At 43.0% G+C, this 20,811-nt stretch overlaps 1 protein-coding gene across 3 annotated transcripts in view; it reads right to left on the bottom strand.

The window, feature by feature from the left end:
- The window catches only part of LHX9 (LIM homeobox 9), a 53,683-nt gene that overhangs the window by 24,773 nt on the left and 8,099 nt on the right, over window positions 1–20,811 (bottom strand). The window contains exons 3-4 of one of the 3 annotated variants that reach the window (XM_040408071.1): window positions 19,780–20,141; window positions 354–359 (exon numbers count right to left, since the gene is read on the bottom strand). In XM_040408071.1, coding sequence (XP_040264005.1) covers window positions 354–359; window positions 19,780–20,141 — 368 coding nt within the window. The remainder of the gene's footprint in view (window positions 1–353; window positions 360–19,779; window positions 20,142–20,811) is intronic. The other 2 variants (XM_040408072.1, XM_040408073.1) reach the window with 2 other exon arrangements.

The raw sequence follows: 20,811 nt of genomic DNA, 5'->3' as shown, positions 1-20,811 counted from the left end.
AATGTGATGGACTTCCACATGGAGTTTATCACTTTATACAAATAACGTGATATTCAAATCCATCCTTAGCTAGTATTCCTGATGCTGCCTCCATGGTTAGGGAGTCTTCTCAGCAACAGCTAGCGGAAAAATAAGGAATCGTCTGCATGGCATTTATTCTCATTCATGTCTCTATGATTTTTGCTTGCTTTAGCTGATCTTTTGTAGAAATAATTGATAACCTCATTTGCTTTACTTATGAATACTGGACTGTTTGGAACAAATATTAGGATGAACAAATGTTAAAAAAATTAGTGGGAAATATGCACAAAATCCATTAGGGGGCACTGCAACACTGTAGTGTACTGCTCTACTGAGCGCTGTATATTCCTTCCAGGGATTTATTCTGACAAACTAAAAAAAGTGTGCAAAATTCTGAATTGATTTTATGATAAGTTCAATGTATACATGAATGGTCACTAAAAACACAGCATGAACCATATGAATTGTAATTATTGTATGTTTTATGATATGCATGATTATTGCGCTCTCGGATATACAGTAGTATTTGTCATAACTGTTGCATCGTACAGTGTGAACTCTTAAAAGACTGCGTTCCTACTTTACGTATTATAATCTATAGCTGTACCACACTATGCCTTCAGAGATTCTAATTACCATGTGGCTCTTAGGCCCCTTTTACACGAGTGAGTATTCCGCACGGGTGCAATGCGTGATGCGAACGCATTGCGCCCGCACGGAATCCGGGCCCATTCATTTCAATGGATCTGTGTACATGAGCGTTGGTTTTCACGCATCACTTGTGTGTTGTGTGAAAATCGCTGCATGTTCTATATTCTGTGATTTTCAGGCAACGCTGGCCCTATAGAAGTGAATGGGGCTGCGTGAAAATCGCATCGCATCCGCAAGCAAGTGCGGATGCAATGCGTTTTTCACGGATGGTTGCTAAGAGATGTTTGTAAACGCATTAAATCGCATTGCATCGGCACGATAAAAACGGAACAACTGATCGCAAACAAAACCAAATGGACTTGCTTGCGAAATCGCGGATTTTTCACTGAACGCATCTGCAACGCAACCTAATCCGCTCACACTCATCTGCAAGGGGCCTTAGAGTGAACATACAAATAAGACCTAAGCTGGCAGAACTCATTGATTTTGGTGGGTCGTGACAACTTTTTTATGTGTATGAAGTGATTGGCCAACGTTAATTCAGTAAATGATTTCATATGAATGCCTGATCCTTTATTGTCACGGCAGCTGCTTATTCTCCGATCCCCACTGAAAATATTGGCCAAGCCCAGTCTGGATGTGTATGGGGAATAGCCGACAACTATTAAAAGTGTATGACCACCTTTATACTCTGAAGTACAGTACAATAAAGGATAGATAGATAGATAGATAGATAGATAGATAGATAGATAGATAGATAGATAGATAGATAGATAGATAGATAGATAGATAGATGGATAGATACAGAGAGATGATAGATAGATAGATAGATAGATAGATAGATAGATAGATAGATAGATAGATAGATAGATAGATAGATAGATAGATAGATAGATAGATATGTAGATCTGAGATAGATAGATACAGAGAGATGATAGATACAGAGAGATGATAGATACAGAGAGATGATAGATAGATAGATAGATAGATAGATAGATAGATAGATAGATAGATAGATAGATAGATAGATAGATAGATAGATGGATAGATGGATGGATAGATAGATGGATAGATACAGAGAGATGATAGATAGATAGATAGATAGATATGTAGATCTGAGATAGATAGATACAGAGAGATGATAGATACAGAGAGATGATAGATAGATAGATAGATAGATAGATAGATAGATAGATAGATAGATAGATAGATAGATGATAATTAGATAGATAAATAAATAGATATGTAGATCTGAGATAGATATGTAGATAAAATTTAAATGAAATATAGATAAATACAGGGGGACATTTATTAGGGTATTTGCACCAACTTAGTGGCGTTAAAAAGTTGCTAATTTTGGCACAAACCATATTTGTGTCAAAGTTTGCAAGTTTTCCCCCTTCTTGCTAATTTTCAGAAATGGCGAGAAAAGGGTGCATGGCGAGGACAGGGGGGGTGGGGCCTTCAGACCCGACATGTATCTGCATTCACACCAGTTTTCTGGAGTGAATTAATATAGAAATGTATGGCAGCTGCCCTAGATTTTAGTCTGTCGCACGGCCAATGAGAAGATGCACCAAATCCATGAAAGGCCTGTGCCTCTGCATAAATTTGGCACATCCTCTGGATGCGCACGGGGAATCAAGACCGGCAATGAAAACGCCGGTCATGATAAGTGTGCCCCATAGGTTCTCACTTCAAGGTCAGAGTCTGATTGATATTTGTTTGCAGTGATAGTGTCCCGACCTATCTACATTCCTCTAGAAATCATTGTGTGATGTGATGTAGATATCTTGTCACTAAAATGATAAATCTCTGTAGTCTGGTATTCCCAAGTCAAACATTGTATAGGCTGCATAGAGGGTGAGGGTGTCAGTTCACCACCACCTTCGAGTGTTTTGAGGCTCAAGTATTGGACTTTCTCATAAGAGGATCCTCCAACAGACCCATAAGTAACATAGCCCTGCCTCCCACATACAGCTTTTGCCTCCCCTGTAGATATCATACACATGCTGATCAAAAATAGCCCTGATCACACAGGATGGTATAGCTGTCAAATTCCTGCATGGATCACAGTGATAAAGTTTAATTTCAAGTGACTGGACTAATGCACTGGATGCCAGGAATAGACAGAGACTACAAACCACTGAACACAAATGAAAAAACCTAAATGGACACCAGGGGCTGGGACAGTAAATGGCTGGAAACACAAGATACACTGTCATACTGGTGAAGATTCCAAGAAAACATAAGAGGCCATCTATGACTAGCATCCCCTGGAGAGCTAAGTTGGCCATACATGTGAGAGAAGTCCACACTGGAATGTGGCTGGTCATCCGTGGAATGATTCATAGGAATGATCCCACCAGGAGCACAGCAGAGTAAACTGGCAGATCAGGGAGTCAGTTTAGGGGAGGGGGGAGGGAAAAACACACTGGGCTCACAAAAAATGGCAATGATTTGTCATGTTCAGCTGATCATGTCATAAATTAGTATTTTTGGTCAACCACACCCAAAATTTTCCAGTGGGATGATTCACATCTACGACAGACAATAATCTGCTACTGGCCATCGCAAACCAATGTTTGTGTTCAATTTTCACACAGTGGTCTGCCAAAATAGCCAAATTCAGCTACTTTGGTCAACTTTTATCTCATGCATGGGCACCTGTAGAACTATCCACCAATCTTTCCGCTCCAGAGCACTATGTGGAGAACTACAACTGGGTTGCAGAATGTGCACAACGCCTGGACAAAAATAGCAGTGTGCAGGCAACAGTTTAGAAGAAATAGCAATGCTCCTCAGAGGGCAGAGGGCCCTTCATTTTAGTATTTCCAGTTTTTAGACCCCTAGTCATTAGCAAGTGGAAGCACATCCTACTGATCTGTCATTACATACTTAAGTGGGAAACCTGTTTTACTTTTACTACTTCACACATCTTGATTACTGAAAGCTCGAGGCTGCACAGGAACACTCACTACAGGGCGCCCAAACTGAAACTAATGGCATTAGATCCAATCGTGGGATAGTTAAGACAAGTGATGCAGCAACTAAATATTAGCCTAAAATTGCGACTTACAAGTGATACATATAAAGTTCTATCCTTTTGTATAGGCAGGTAAAAGGCTCTAAGTTATTATTCTCTGCAATCAGTTGCATATTGCCCTGCACATGTAGGCAAGGCCTGAATTATGTGGTTCAAAATAACATTACAATATTGACCATTTAAAGGGGTTGTCTCACTTCAGTAAGTTGCATTTATCATGTAGAGAAAGATAATATAAGGCACATACTAATGTATTGAGATTGTCCATATTGCTTCCTTTGCTGGCTGGATTCGTTTTTCCATCAAATTATATACTGCTCGTTTCCATGGTTACAGACCACCCTGCAATTCACCCTGCTTGCACACTATAGGAAAAAGCATCAGCCTCTCTGGTGGCCGGGACCATGGGAGCGGGACATAGGCTAGTGCTTTTTCCTATATTGTGCAAGCACGACCACCACTTATGGATTGCAGGGTGGTCCTGACATCCACAGATCATGTGACACTGATCACACTTCTTACCAGTGAGGCTTTCTACATCCTACATTATAAGCCTCCAATGCAGGACGTAACCAATAGCAACTGAAAATCGAAACTGTTTTGCCGTAGGGTGCAATGTTATACTAATAGCTTTTGAAAAAGGCAGTTTTGATAAATTATGGTATTTGGGGAAAGTGATATAACAGTAATATATCTTAGGTGGGATACATTTATATTAGTGGCACAACCTCTGTCCCATCAACACTGCATACATTACAGAAATACTCTGATGTCACAGCTTCCACGACGCTGGTAGTCCACTACATTCTCCAGTGAAAAAGCCATAGAACCGTGTTTTTCTATCCATTCACCATTCTGCAGTGTTCATGTCACATGTCTGCAGAAATATATAATGCAGTTTATATGAGAATAAACAATATTTTTTTGTCTAAGGGCAAATGCACACGACTATGTGTGCCCCAGGGCCGTATTACGGACCACAAACATCCAGTCCGCAATATACGGGCACCGGCCGTGTGCACACCGTATCGCCCATTGACTTGAATGGCTCCGCAATATACGGAGTGGTGCAGAGCGTAGGCACTGATTTGAAGCCCACGAAAGCACTACGAAGCGCTTCCATAGGATTTCGGTCCGTGCCTAAGAACTGCAAAAAAAAAGAACATTTTCTTTTTTTTTTGCGCTACGGAAAGTATCTTGTGGGTCGTGGACCCATTCAAGTGAATGGGTCCCCATCCGCAAATGGCATTGACTCGGCCGGTAACCGTGCATTGCAGACCGCTATTTTTGGTCCGCAGCAGGGAACTGGGCATACACACTCGTGTGTATGAGCCCTAATGCTGTTTTCTAGTTAATCACGTTGATGCCTATATGATCCAGATATTTTGGTTTTCAAACCGCACTAAAAACAAGAAACATCCGTTTAGGATAAGCATATGTATGTTTCCTCAGAACACTACTGACTCATTATTCATAGAAGTAAGGTTTGTGACACAGGGAGAGGTTTGGTCTGAGAAAACAGGTATTTACAGCCAGGTTAGGTCAAATACCAGACCGGATTTTAAATGTTTTAAAGGTTTTGGCAGCACCTGGCTGTCCTTAAATAGGCAGCTGGGCTCAGAAGCCATGCCTCTGTGTTGGGATCTGCTACCTATTTGGCGTGAAAACAGGTTGGTGCTGCTATCAGCAAGGATTCTTTGAGGTAGAATTGCCGCATGATGTACATTACCACCAACACCGCAAGGTGACTTTTTGTTTGAATATGACTGCTTGTTTTGTCACTTGCCTAAAGTGTGAATAAAACACTGTTTGATTCAAAGAACTTGTTGCCTCTATACTGCGTCCGCTAATCCTGTCTACCAGAGCGAGTCCCCACAGGTTATAAATAGTTGTAAAATAAATTCTTTAGGCCTCATGCACATGACCGTTCCGACCGTTCCGTTTTTTGCGGTCGCAAACAACAGATCCGCAAAAAACGGAAGCCACCCGTGTGCCTTCCGCAATTTGCGTAATGGAACGGGCGGCCCATTGTAGAAATGCCTATTCTTGTCCGCAAAACGGACAAGAATAGTACATGCTATATTTTTTTTGTGGCGCCACAGAACGGAGCAACGGATGCAGACAGCACACGGAGTGCTGTCCGCATCTTTTGCAGCCCCATTGAAGCGAATGGGTCCGTATCCGAGCCGCAAAAAACGGCGGCTCGGATGCGGACCAAAACAACAGTCGTGTGCATGAGGCCTTACTCTAATGAATGACATTCTGTTTTATTCCATAGATAAGCCACTCACGAAAATAGGATCCCACATTATTCAGACTATTTCACATTATTCAAACTATTTTTAAGGCTTCATTCACATCTCCGTCTTCTACTTCACCGCCGGATCCCCATTGACTGGCTGTGATTCCCGGGATAAATGGCAGGATTCAGCCAGACAAAAACCATTGCATGCAACAGTTTTTTGTGCTGGATCAGGCATCCGCATCTCCGAAACAAAGATGTGAACGAAGCCTTAGTTGCTTCACACTGACCTCAATCTATAAACATTAGTTTTGGTCCAGATTATGTGCTGCTTAATTTTATAATATACCTTTTTATGGGCACAATATTTTTGCAGAACAGGGCACCAAATCCTCTGCTTCCATTCCCACAGCTATAAAGATAATATAGTACCTGCCTGTAGCAATGACTAGAGGGTGTATACTAAGTTATACAGTTCCCAAAGAAATCATGGAAAAAGGACTTAGGAATTTTAGTTGACAGTAAACTTAACTGTAGCAACCAGTGTCAGGCAGCTGCTGCTAAGGCCAATAAAATTATACTGTACGTTGCATCAAATGGGGTATATATTCACAAGCGGAGAACATAGTCCTGCCACTTTACAAATCACTAGTCAAACCACACATTGTATACATTGTATACAGCGTATTGTATACAATTCTGGAGAGGGTTTAGAGGAGGGCAACTAAAATATTACCTGGAATGGGTAAACTACAGGTTTAGGGTCCATTCACACGTCCGTAATTTTGTTCCGCATTTTGCGGAACGGAATTGCAGACCCATTCATTTCTATGAATACTCCAGGTCCCTAGATACTTTTGGTCTTCAAACTGTATGAATGCCAAATAAACTCACACTTCACAAGCTATAGGGGCACATTTATTAAGACCGGGGTTTTAGATGCAGGCCTTAATAACCCTTGTTCCTGGTGGTGGATCCGCCGGAGTTATAAAGAGGCGCCGGCCTCTACATAACTTCAGCGGATCCTCCGACAGTTCTAAATGTAAAAGTTTCTTAGCTGGCATACATTTAGACCATTTTCTGTGCCTAAGACAGGTGTAGAAAATGGTATATGAGATGGGCCTGCCGCCCCGTCCCCTTCCTTGCCAACGTCACTCACACATTTTTAGATCTGCCTTGAGCAGGGAGAGGTGTCACGACTGTGTCATGGTCTGGTGGTAGTGGACCGTGACACTTGTGCCGTGCATGCTTGTTGCCAGTGGCAACATGTTGTTTTAGCATGTGTGGTCACTTCCCCTTTTAGTCTGGTTTTCCTTCCCATTTAGGTGTGTACAGGGTTAAGGTGTGTGCAAGGTGGAGCTGGGTGTGGCCTCATGGCTCTTCTTATGTTGGAGTTGTGATACTGAGGTCAGTTGTTTGTCTGCCTTTTTGTAGGAGAAGGAGCTTTGCTCCTCTCTGGATGTTTCACCTGTCCGTATGGGCCTCCTTGTGGAACATCAAGGTCTTTAGCAATGTCTCCCTATGTTCTCCTCCTTGTTCCCTTCCTTATCTGTTGTTATGTTTGGTGTGGGTTTGTTTTGGGGATTTGTTGTTATGTCTAGTATGGTGTTCTGTGTCTGGTATGTTTGGTGTATTGCCCAGCATGGTTGCTAGACATCCTCTTGTTTGTCTGTGCCTCTGGAATGGGGTCTCAGGGTTCCCCGGAGGGGGAACCACTAGTCAGTGTGCAGCTCTGCTGGGGCCGCCATGCATCCTATCAGCATGGGGGTCCAGGCAGGTTCTGGTTTTCTGGATTCCGTATCTGTGTTTTGTGCTGTGTCCTGGGAGGTGAACGGATTCCATTATATCTGCATGGGGTCCAGTTGTCGTGGTTGCAACGGCAGGTAAGTGCATGTTGTCTTTGCTCTTACCTGCCGATCCAGTAGCTGTGCACTGTCTGTCCCTTCCCTGGCAGCTAGGCCAGTGAGACTCCTGTTCATCCGTGTTTGGGAGGAACAGGTCGTCTCATCCCCTTTCTCTTTTTTAGGGACTATCAGGGCGACTCGGGGTCCTAGGTTTTCTGGGTATGAGCCGTTCTAGCATCCAGAGTGAGGTCTTAGGGCGATGATTAGGGATGCAATAGGAAGTGTCCAACCCCCTTATCCCAGCCTCTCGCCTAGTTGCTTGTCCATCTGCATTACATTGTACGGTGGGGGGTTTCCCCCACTCCCCACTGTAACAAGAGGTTGCAGATTGCGGTGAAAAGGTCCTAATTTAAGCGCATTTCTGTTTGATAAATGACCCCCAGACTCTATAAATATATGCTAATTGTTTGCATAGTGATATTGCATTATACATTTTTATAGTAAAATAATAGTAGCAGGCACTCGCTTGTACAGCTGGTACATGCCTGGCCCTGTCAATCAAAGTCCAGAGGACACTGCAGTTGTAGAGAGAGAAGAACCTCTAGTACAGATCCGGAATTGCGGATCCGCACTTCCGGGTCCGCAATTCCGATCCCGAAAAAAATAGAACATGTCCTATTCTTGTCCGCAATTGCGGACAAGAATAGGCTTTTTCTGTTAAGTGCCGGCGATGTGCGGTCCGCAAACTGTTTTGGTAACAATTGATTGCAGTGTATGAGGTTTGCATTAGGCGATAGCATCTGTATAACAGTTTGTGAAACCAATACTCTGATTACCATACATGGCATATTTAATATGGGCACTTTCAACAAAACAATGGAACTATGAATTATTGTACCTAGAGCTGCTTTGATTAGCACCTCCAACGTTGGCACTATCTATATACTGTACTAATTCAACAAACTTACCAATATACAGTTATAGCTAGTAATCAAGTGCAATCAGCTGCTCCACCAAAGCATATACAACTATTTCAGTTTTTCCAGCTATCTAGCTGAGGATCCACTGACTAATGATTTTTTTACCTTTTATCTGCATTTTATTTATTAATAAATTATACGTGTATCCAGCTGTACTGGTGAGTGCCTGCTACTATTATTTTACTATAAATATGTATAAGGCAATATCACTATGCAAACAATTAGCATATATTTATAGAGTCTGGGGGTCATTTATCAAACAGAAATAGGCCTAAATTAGGACCTTTGCACCGCAATCTGCAACCTCTTGTTACAGTGGGGAGTGGGGGAAACCCCCACCGTACAATGTAATGCAGATGGACAAGCAACTAGGCGAGAGGCTGGGATAAGGGGGTTGGACACCTCCTATTGCATCCCTAATCCTCGCCCTAAGACCTCACTCTGGATGGTAGGACGGCTCATACCCAGGAAACCTAGGACCCTGAGTCGCCCTGATAGTCCCTCAAAAAGACAAAAGGGGATGAGACGACCTGTTCCTCCCAAACACGGATGAACAGGAGTCTCACTGGCCTAGCTGCCAGGGAAGGGACAGACAGTGCACAGCTACTGGATCGGCAGGTAAGAGCAAAGACAACACGCACTTACCTGCCGCTGCAACCACGACAACTGGACCCCATGCAGATGCACTGGAATCCATTCACCTCCCAGGGCACAGCACAAAACACAGATAAGGAATCCAGAAAACCAGAACCTGCCTGGACTCCCATGCGGATAGGATGCATGGCGGCCCCAGCAGAGCTGCACACTGACTAGTGGTTCCCCCTCCGGGGAACCCTGAGACCCCATTCCAGAGGCACAGACAAACAAGAGGATTTCTAGCAACCATGCCGGGCAATACACCAAACATACCAGACACAGAACACCAAACTAGACATAACAACAAATCCCCAAAACAAACCCACACCAAACATAACAGGTAAAGAAGGGAACAAGGAGGAGAACATAGGGAGACATCGCTAAAGACCTTGATGTTCCACAAGGAGGCCCATACGGACAGGTGAAACATCCAGAGCGGAGCAAAGCTCCTTCTCCTACAAAGGCAGACAAACAACTGACCTCAGTATCACAACTCCAACATAAGAAGAGCCATGAGGCCACACCCAGCTCCACCTTGCACACACCTTAACCCTGTACACACCAAAATGGGAAGGAAAACCAGACTAAAAGGGGAAGTGACCACACATGCTAAAACAACATGTTGCCACTGGCAACAAGCATGCACGGCACAAGTGTCACGGTCCACTACCACCAGACCATGACACAGTCGTGACACCTCTCCCTGCTCAAGGCAGATCTAAAAATGTGTGAGTGACATTGGCAAGGAAGGGGACGGGCCGGCAGGCCCATCTCATATACCATTTTCTACACCTGTCTTAGGCACAGAAAATGGTCTAAATGTATGTCAGCTAAGAAACTTTTTCATTTAGAACTGTCGGAGGATCCGCTGAAGTTTATGTAGAGGCCGGCGCCTCTTTATAACTCCGGCGGATCCACCACCAAGAATAAGGGTTATTAAGGCCTGCATCTAAAACCCCGGTCTTAATAAATGTGCCCCTATATCTTGTAAAGTGTGAGTTATTTGGCATTCATACAGTTTGAACACCAAAAGTATCTAGGGACCTGGAGTATTCATGTGTTGCAGTAGTAGAAGAACACAAAACCAAACCACTATTGCAGCCACAGCAAAATCATGCTAGTACATACATTACAGTCACACTGGGCAGATAAAACAGCATTTATGGCACATGTGGTCATACCCTCAAACATAAAATGTTGTTTCTGTTTGGTTGCAACGTAGGTGCTATCAGTGGCCATGGTTTATTTTTGTTTAGAAGAAGTTCTATGAAATGTTCTACAACTGTTGGTAAGAAAACACACATTGCAGTACATGCAGTTTGCATGTGCTGCAGTTTTCCCATTCCCCACTGAATTCAACAGCCGGTTTTGCTAAATGGTAACTTATTCACTGTGATTTTTTTGGATGACAAAACTGTAGAGTAATCAATAATGCCTTTGTAACAGAATCGGATGTGGATCCGCTGAGGCACTGAATAGATTTGACTTGGTGCTACTTCTAAGGGCATTATCCTGGCAGCCCCCTGATCTTCGTCCTACATAGTCAGGACAACAAAACTATGGTGCACCTTCACAGAACACTAGACAACTCAAACCTATTGCTCAGGCACTCTCCCACAGGGGACGGTGCCTTAATTATCTTGACGTGGCTAACTATAGGCTGGAGAAGATTAAGGAGCACGCCCTGGCCCTCTAAGAGCAAGAAGGAGCATGCACACCCTATAGGAAATGAAAGGTGAAGCAGGCTAGAAACAGGCCTCAGCATGTGTTTAGAGGACAGTGCAGTACTGCTCCAGTAGCCAGGACCACCAGGAAGAAGCAGCAAGATGCTGGCAGTCCTGGACTGCTGGAGAAGCAGCAGATGAGTGCTCCAGGGGCCATATCTGCTGGGAGGAGTGAGGCAGCAGGTATGGATCAACAATACAGGATTAAGGTTGGTAGACACCACTGGGCAAAAAATTTAGAGGAGGTCCCTGATCACACCACTAGGACCCTTATAGCAGCCACATATAGGAAAGGTAGCCTTGCAAGCATTTGGCCTTTGCTGATTTCTATTGGCGTTATGGATGTAGCCGAGGCATTGATCCTCTTGGAGGTAAAAGTTGTGGAAGTCCCATCTGATAACATTATGACATCATTAATTTACTTGACAGTGGACGCCTGCCAATCCCTTAAATTAATGGACCTTTCCATTTCTCCTCCACAGTGGTGTACCCCTTCACTTGCTCTGTAGGGAATATAACAAAACTCTATTCAAGTGAAAGGATCCATGTTGTAGTTCTCTGTATAGCTGTTGGCCAGGAGCACCACGGTGCAGGGAAAATCTGTGAGGGAGTCGCAGCTCTTAACTAACCCTGTGGGCTCTTCATTCTGAGGACTGGCAGTTGAATTCCCATCGATGAGGAAGTAAAGGCATATCATAGCAATAAGCCATCACTTCCTCTAGTGTGGAAACCCAGTTAATGCATAACTAGTAGATTTGTTCCCAAAGTTTTAAAATTCCTGTGTTGTAATATCCCACAACTTTTTTTCCAAAATTCCATCAAACCACTTACCACCTTCAATCCATCAGTGGTGGTCATGCTTGCACACTATAGGAAAAAGCACTGGCCTCTCTGGTGGCTGGGACCATGGAAGCGCACATAGGTCAGTGCTTTTTTCCTATAGGCTGCAAGCACAACCTCCACTGATGGATTGAAGGGTGGTCATAACCACGGAAACTAGTAGTGTATAATGTGATGGAAAAATGAATCGAGCCTGCAAAGGAAGCAATTGGACAATCACAATACATTAGTGAGTGCCCTGTAGTAACTTCTAGAGATGAGCGAATTTCATATTTTGAAATGCGTTTACGCTTCGTTTGGTGGTAAAATAAGAATTGCGTTATGGATTCCGTTACCATGGACCATAACGCGATTCTATGACGGAATTGCTAATTGCCACAAAAAATAAAGAGCAAGTTAAAGGGTTGTCTCACTTCAGCAAATAGCATTTATTATGTAGAGGAAGTTACTAGAGATGAGGGAGGGGAGACCTCTCCTGCATAACAAAAACGCGACGGATCCGTTATGCAGGCCATAGACTTCTATTATGACGGAATGAATAACAGAATGCCTCTAAAGGCATTCCGTTACGCATTCCGTCATAGAATTGCGTTATGGTCCGTGGTAACGAAATCCATAACGCAATTCTGCTTTTACCACCAAACAAAGTGTGAACGAATTTCATAACATGAAATTCGCTCATCTCTAGTAACTTCCTCTACATAATAAATGCTATTTGCTGAAGTGAGACAACCCTTTAACTTGCAGGGTTTTTTTGTGTCAAAATTAGCAATAAGCCATGTCCAATCACCATGGCTCAGCCACACATGCAAGATTGCGGTCTGACAGTATAGCCAAGACACATCCACCCACAGCGGTCGTTGCCTGCGCTTTTTTGAAGTCAAATCATGCGGTTGCTGGCTGCCATGGCTGGGTGTGCTTGGCCACATGCAGCCAGTCACACTGTTGGGCCATACCCTAATAGCATCCTTTTTACAAGATTGATCACCGAATGGTTGAATGAATTACTGAAAATAATGATAATTTTTTTCTGCTGTGACTCCTATAAGATATGAGGTGACCGGCAAGTCATTTCTACCCAAAAAAAATAATAAACAATTTGCTATTGCAAGGACAATTTGATCCAAATGGGTGACAGTAAAAGATAATTAGTGAGAAATGGCAGGTGTTATTAATTCCCTGGTGGCATTGCAAGGGTTATGAGATATCGCTGAGCTCAGGGCTTTACTGGATTATTAAATGCTGGTTGTTGGCCAAGGGATTCCAGTGTCACTACTAATTAATGGGAAATAATTAGCACAGGAGGTGCCCTGTTCGTCTACATCACGCATCATAAAACTTGAAGCTTGACTATGAGGATTTTCCAGAATGAAAGAAGGCTAGGGTCACAGTTGGGCAGACTATCCTAGAGACTGGTTTTGATCATATGAGAAAAACAAGATAATGACACCGTCAGACCCACCCTTCTGAAGTGACGAAACCTTTCAATTGTTGCATTGCCTGTGTAAGATAAATGTGTCAGACTCAGGTTACGCTTTAAGACTACCAAGGAGGCCAGTCATCCTAAGGCCTCATGCACACAACCATTGTTTGGGTCCGCATCCGAGCCGCCGTTCTGGCGGCTCGGATGCGGACCCATTCACTTCAATGGGGCCGCAAAAGATGCGGACAGCACTCCGTGTGCTGTCCGCATCCGTAGCTCCGTTTCGCGACCCCGCTAAAAAAGTATAACATATCCTATTCTTGTCCGCGCTTTGCGGACAAGAATAGGCACTTATATTGCTGGTGCCCGTTCCGTTCCGCAAATTGCGAAAGGCAACACGGGCGGCTTCCGTTTTTTGCGGATCCGCGGATTGCGGACCAAAAAACGGCACGGTCGTGTGCATGACGCCTTACTGGTATTTTCTTCAGTGATTGCTTTAAGTAGCTCCTAATAAACTAGATGAAGCCAAACTTCACAGTAAATGTTCCTGGTTTATCATCTTTCATTTTTGGGTACAACAATTTGCATAATAATTTTTATAATCTTCAAAGGTCAAAACTTAGTTCAAAATATTTTCCATAGTCATAGAAATAAAGGGGTTCCCCAGGACTACAAAAATGATGGTCTATCCTAAAGATAGAATATTAATATCAATATCTGTGGGGGTCCAACTCATACCAACTCCACCAATTACCAAGCGCCGTGGTATATAATGAAGGAGAAGTAGTACTCTATACAGCACTGTAGCCCGTCTGTTCTTCTAAGGATAAGCCATCAATTTTGTAGTCCTGGAGAAGAATACAATTCTAGCAGCCTGCAGTCACCACTAGAGGGAGCTTACTAAAGTCAGATGTATTACTGGGTTCAATGGAATCTGAAGAAAACCATATAAAGCTCCCCCTAGTGGATGGTACCAGAATTCATATAATGTAAATCATGGCTGTGTGAAAAGGAATCAGTGGTTCTGTAACAGGAAAATAGAGTTGACTCTCTTAGGCCTAGTTCACACAAACGTATGGCTTTTATAGTTTTTTGCGGTCCGTTTTTCACGGATCCGTTGTTCCGTTTCCGTTCCGTTTTTCCATATGGCATATACAGTATATAGTAATTACATAGAAAAAATTGGGCTGGGCATAACATTTTCAATAGATGGTTCCACAAAAACGGAACGGATACGGAAGACATACGGATGCATTTCCGTATGTGTTCCATTTTTTTTGCGGACCCATTGACTTGAATGGAGCCACGGAACGTGATTTGCGGGCAATAATATGACATGTTCTATCTTTCAACGGAACAGAAGAACGGAAATACGGAAATGGAATGCTTACGGAACACATTCCGTTTTTAATGCGGAACCATTGAAATGGATGGTTCCGTATACGGACCGTATACGGAACACAAAAAAACGGCCCGTACACTCGCAAAAAAAACGATTGTGTGAACTAGGCCTTAGGCTGTGTCTCTCTTCGGATGTTTCACCAGCAGACTACAGGTTTAACAGACAATGGGCCAGATTTATCATTAGCTCAAGTCAGAATAATGACGTGAAAAAGTCGCAATATTTTGCGCAATCGCTTAAACTGCGCAAAAAATTGCGACTTTTTTCTGCTCTGCACTATGCTCGCCAGTTTTCTAAATGTGGGCGTATTTTCTTATGTAAATGAATCTCTAGACAGATTTACTATTGCGACTATTTAAAAAGTCGAAAAAAAATGCGCAATTTCACTCCAGTGAGGACCATGCTTACCTTTGAGACTTTTTAATAGAACATGCGACTTTTTCGTAAGGACGTGCGACTTTTGTAAAGCTGCTTACTGACTGATAAACTGTTACCGTCAAACCACATTTATTACAGTCTTAAAGGGCCAATCATAATTCTGACTTGGCTAAAACTGACTTTAGCCATATGTGAAAGTGGAGTGAGCTGTCAGAGTCATGATAAATCTGGCCCTTAAACTCACAGCATCATAGATCCCTGTCATGCTGTGAGTTCAGTTCAGTTAAACCCAGGGTTGGATGACACAGCCAAGTAATAGAGATGAACTGAATCATAAATCCAGAACACGGATGTGTGACTCCGGCCTTATGAAGATGTATTATTAATTTTATTTAAAACTTTTGTACCTATTTAAATTTAAGAAGAAAACAGAAGAATGTTCATGGGTGGACATTTACTGTTCTATTCACACTGCCCCAGCATACATGTGATTCTCATTCTACCTGAGCAGATGGTCTTACTGTAGACTTGCTGAATCCTGCAACTTGTCGCCTCCATCATACCTGCCTTCAATGTTATCACGCACAAATCATTTTTTTGCAGAATTGTTAAATTTTTGCAGAGAAATAATGCTGTGCCTTTCAAGTGTTTTTAAAGAGGTTTTTGTGAAGCTCAGGAACTACACAGCTCCGTCCACTGCACAGGGCCAGGTCACAGCGGCGAGTCTTCCATGGAAGTAAACGTGCGGGTTCCAGCACCAGAGCTTCTGTAAACAGCTGATATCAGGAGTGTCGTGAGTTCGACCCCCACTGATCTGATATTGATGAGTGACCTATCCTTTAAGTCGTGGAAAACCCCTTTAATGTTGTTTTTTACAAACATTTTTGGAAGTATTTTATACAGGTCCTATAAAAACGTCTGTGGGGAAAAACACCAGAAAAAATGTCCCACTTTATTTTAAAAAAACAGCTGTCCTCAAAATGGTTAAGGGCCCAAAACCAATACTGTAGGCATCACTTATTATTTTTAACAAAAATGTCCACAAAAGCTATATTTATTACCCACAGCAGCCAAAGAGAGCGTTGCCTTCCTTTCTTAAACGGCTCTGGGAAAATGAAAGCTCTGCTGTGGTTGGTTGCTATGGGCAACAAAGACAGTTTTTCTTTTGGACAGTTTTGATGAATTGCCTCCTGTGTCTGTAGACTTTACATTATTCTGCTATCGATGATAATTTTTTTGTGCATTTGCCTCATAAATAGGTCTAAAAGTCACACTATTGGGGTCATTTATCAAACTGGCGTAAAGTAGAACTGGCTTAGTTGCCCATAGCAACCAATCAGATTCCTCCTTTCATTTTCCAAAGGAGCTGTCAAAAATGAAAGGTGAAATCTGATTGGTTGCTATGGGCAACTAAGCCAGTTCTACTTTACACCAGTTTGATAAATGACCCCATATATGCAAGAAGTGTGTCAAAATTTGGTCTATCTGTAATCGCATTAGCAAATGTGCTCCTATGCCTGTGGAGTTATCTTGATTGCAGTGCAGTATAAGAATTTGGGAGCATTTCCCATAAATGTACATAAGCTGGATTCACACATACAGGGGGCGAGATTTATAAAAACTGGCATTTACGCTGGTCTTATATGCCCTGCGCTGATGTCAGATGGGGCAAATGTATTCAGAGCCTCATGCCTCTTAATAAATCTGCATCTCCTGTTGTCCATGCACCAGACTGAAATCTATGGTAGCCAAGAGCGGGAGTAAATTTCAGGTAAAATGTACGCCAGTTTTCTGGTGCACATGTTGTTAAATCATTCGGGGAGTGGAGGTGCCACCGGTGGCCCACCTCCTCCGCCCACAACCCACCCACTTTTTGGTGAAGTGGTGAGGATGTCATTAAAGGTTCAATATGGCTGCATTCACATCTATGGCAGCAGATCTGGCAAGCTGTTTTCACCGGATCTGGCATTGGCGCATACTATAGTTCACTGCCAGATCCCCATTGACTTTAATAAGGTCTGGGGATGTTCCTGCCACTTTACAGAATAAATGCTGTGTTTTGGCTGGACAAAAACCCTTGCATGCAGCCAACAGCCGGCATTTGTGCCAGATCAGCTTGCCATAGATGCGAACGCAGCCTGAGTCACAAATTTTGATACAAAACAGCACTCACAACAAAATGTGCAACTCTTGTACACCAGAACACTGACGTACAGCCATAATAAATCAGTGTCAGTGTCAATGCTGTTTTTGATGCAGGTATTAATGCATTTTTTTTGCAAAATCCAGGAGCACATACAAAAGGAAAGAAACGTGTTGAGTAAAGACTGATACATCTCTACTCTACTGCATTCACTTACAGAACTGAAAGTGTGAATCTGGCCAAATGAAGCCCAAAGAATAGTCTGAGGAGACAAGCTAAGGCCTCATGCACACGGTCGTGCCGTTTTTTGCGGTCCGCAAACCGCGGATCCGTAAAAAAATGGAAGCCGCCCGTGTTGCCTTCCGCAATTTGCGGAACAGGCGCGGGCAATATAAATGCCTATTCTTGTCCGCAAAGCGCGGACAAGAATAGGACATGTTATATTTTTTTAGCGGGGCCGCGGAACGGAGCCACGGATGCGGACAGCACACGGAGTGCTGTCCGCATCTTTTGCGGCCCCATTGAAGTGAATGGGTCCGCATCCGAGCCACCAAAACGGATGCAGACCCAAACAACAGTCGTGTGCATGAGGCCTAACATGGGTTTTAATTATTATTACTAATCTTTAGGATTCACTGGTAGACAAATTATGCGCTGTACCAAACACATGCATCTAAGCTGTCCATCAAAAGGGGCTGGCAGCTTTTGTTATCCAGTACAGCTGTTTGTCAGCAAGAAGCTGAAGCACAACAAATATAATTGTTTCAGAGCAAATCTTAGAGTTTAATTGAGTCTGAGGAAACCCAGAGCAGAGCCAGCAAATATCACAACTGTCTGGATGGTAGGTAGTCTGGGCCTGGCTGGTACCTGAAAGTTGTAAGTACTTGAAAGTTGACCACGGATATCCTATGGCAGAGGTCTTCAACATTTTCTTGCTCAGGAACCAAATATGGCAGAAGGTGTTGAGCCACACTGAGTATTAAAGGAGTTTTCTGGGATCTAAATATTCATGGACTATCCTTAAAGGGAATCTCTGGCAAGCCCTATTAAGTACAGTAATACCATGTACAGAACATCTGCCGCTGACTCCAGATCAGTAATTTATTTATCAATACTCACCCCATTCCACCGCTATGCGCCACAAAACGGCCATAGAATGCATAGAGAGGACTTCTCCTGGAGTACTCTCCATTATGTGAGCATGCACAGGAGTCCTCTCAATGCAGTCCATGGCTAGTTTGCAGGATCACAGTGAGGGAATTGAAGATGTGTATCAATATACCAATCACTGATCCAGAGTCATCAGCAGGTGTCCTATACATGTATTACTGGGCCTTCTGGAGGTGACAGATTCCCTTTAAGATAGCTCATCAATATCAGATTGTGGCGGTCCGACTCCTGGTATCCCACCAATCAGCTGATGGTAGGAGTCATTGTTTAGTGGGTGGCAAATGTACTCCAAGCTCAGTCTTATTCATGTAAATTATTTGCTTGTCGATTGTCAATGACCGCATGGTTTGCCTGAACCATCATCAAGCAGATTGTGCAAGCGCAACTCTCTGCCTTTCAGACTTGTTCACAAAGCCTCCATCACTTGTCCTCTGACTTTAGTGAAGTCCAGCCGCTGCACTCTGCAGAGAGCTCTAGGATTTTGGCGGGTGGCAAGGAATATGTGAGGAATTCATCTGCAGCAAGAAGCTTCAAACTAATTGGATGAGGGGCGTGAACACGTCAGCTAGATCAAGAGGGAGGGCCCATGGGTGGAGAAGATTTGTCCTGCCTCTGTGCCAATACAGGACGTTATATCATCTTGCCACTAGCTACCCCCAAGCCTGTGAGTGACAGGAAAGGAATGTATAACCAGCACTTGAGGGCACTGGGAGAAGAGAGAAGAGAGGTTCATTTCTGATTAGCTCATTGGTCCACTAGGGGATTCACTGGCTCTCCAGTGGTTATATGGCTTTTACCCGAGTGGTCAGTGATATGGTTTTGACTCTGGTGCTAAGTTTCAGTGATGGGGAGCCACATGCAGTGGGAGTTAAATGCCACGTGTAACTTTTGAGCCACTGATTGGGGAACATTGTCCTGTGGTCAGTTCATATACCAATGGCACCTTTATACCTACTTTGTTACCTATGTTCACAGCACAGGTTTCCTCTATAGAAAAAGGTGAATAACATTGTAAATGCATTGTTTTATTTGCCTTTATCTGAAGTACAGATATAGTAGAGTTAACACACATGCTTAACAAGACGTGTTAACTAAACTACTTGTGCTAAGCTGACATCTTCAATTGCTTTCGTACATTGTCTGGCAAATTATAGTCATACTGACGACATATTATTGTACTCCTGTATAATGACTGGAATGGTTGGAGGTGCTTTATATATGATATATATGGCTTAACATCATATTAAGTTACCTGCAAAAAAGTTTTGAAGGTTCTTACCTGAAGTGTAGTTGATGATGTCTACTCCCAGGGCAGGACTCTTCCTCTTTCTGGGTCTCCCCTTTTGCACGGCACCTGTTCCATTGGTGAAGTAGGGAAGTGCAGACAGTCCTCCACCTTTAGCTGAAATCTCAGTGTAGTTGAGCTGAGGATGGAAATCTCCCTGGACCAAGAGCTCAAAGTGAGCCCGGCAATATACTAGATTTTCTTTCATGCCAAAATGGTCTCCTGTACTCAGGGTCTTGTTACACGTGGTGCATGTGAAGCAGCTTAGATGATAGACCGACTCTCTTGCTCTCATAACCATTTCTGAAGCTGAAATGCCAAGGTGGCATCGAGCACACCTCTGCACCGAAAACCTTCTGGAGACAAGCAAAACATTCATTCACTGAGGGCACTTGAAATTAAATCAATCCATATAAATGTTCATATGCTATAAATATGAATATATTCCAATATATGCCTAGCATATGTTGAGACATACACCTAGCTGTAGGCATACATCAGGAATTATACTCTTTTTACCCTGCCACACAATGCTTGATGGGTTATTAATATGCCTGACTACACTAACATAGTCATATGTGAATTTAAAAGTTATTATTTCTAGTCTTAGTTTTTTTAAAGTTGTCCCTTAAAAGTGCAAATATGTAAAAATGTGGAAAAAAAACTGAACATACAATAGAAAAATGGTGGGCAGCATTCACACTGCTGAATATGCTTCTATATGTATTTTTAAAATTCAATGGAGGGGATTTATAATCAGGGTAATATTTGAAGCCAGTTTTTCTGGAGTCTATATTAGCTTATTTTGCGCCATATTCATCAAGTGGCGCACATGGTTTGTTAAATTTGTCACATCTTTAAGGCTACGTCTATACGACGACATTTGTCACGCGACATTTTGTTGCACTAATGTCGCGCAACAATTTTTATAATGGCAGTCTATGGTGTCGCACTGCAACATGCTGCATGTTGCATGTTGCAGTGCGACACCATAGACTGCCATTATAAAAATTGTCGCGCGACATT

Source organism: Bufo bufo, chromosome 9 (assembly GCF_905171765.1).
Source record: "Bufo bufo chromosome 9, aBufBuf1.1, whole genome shotgun sequence".
In the NCBI taxonomy this organism is placed as follows: Eukaryota; Metazoa; Chordata; class Amphibia; order Anura; family Bufonidae; genus Bufo; species Bufo bufo.
This window is presented reverse-complemented; position numbering and strand designations above follow the sequence as displayed.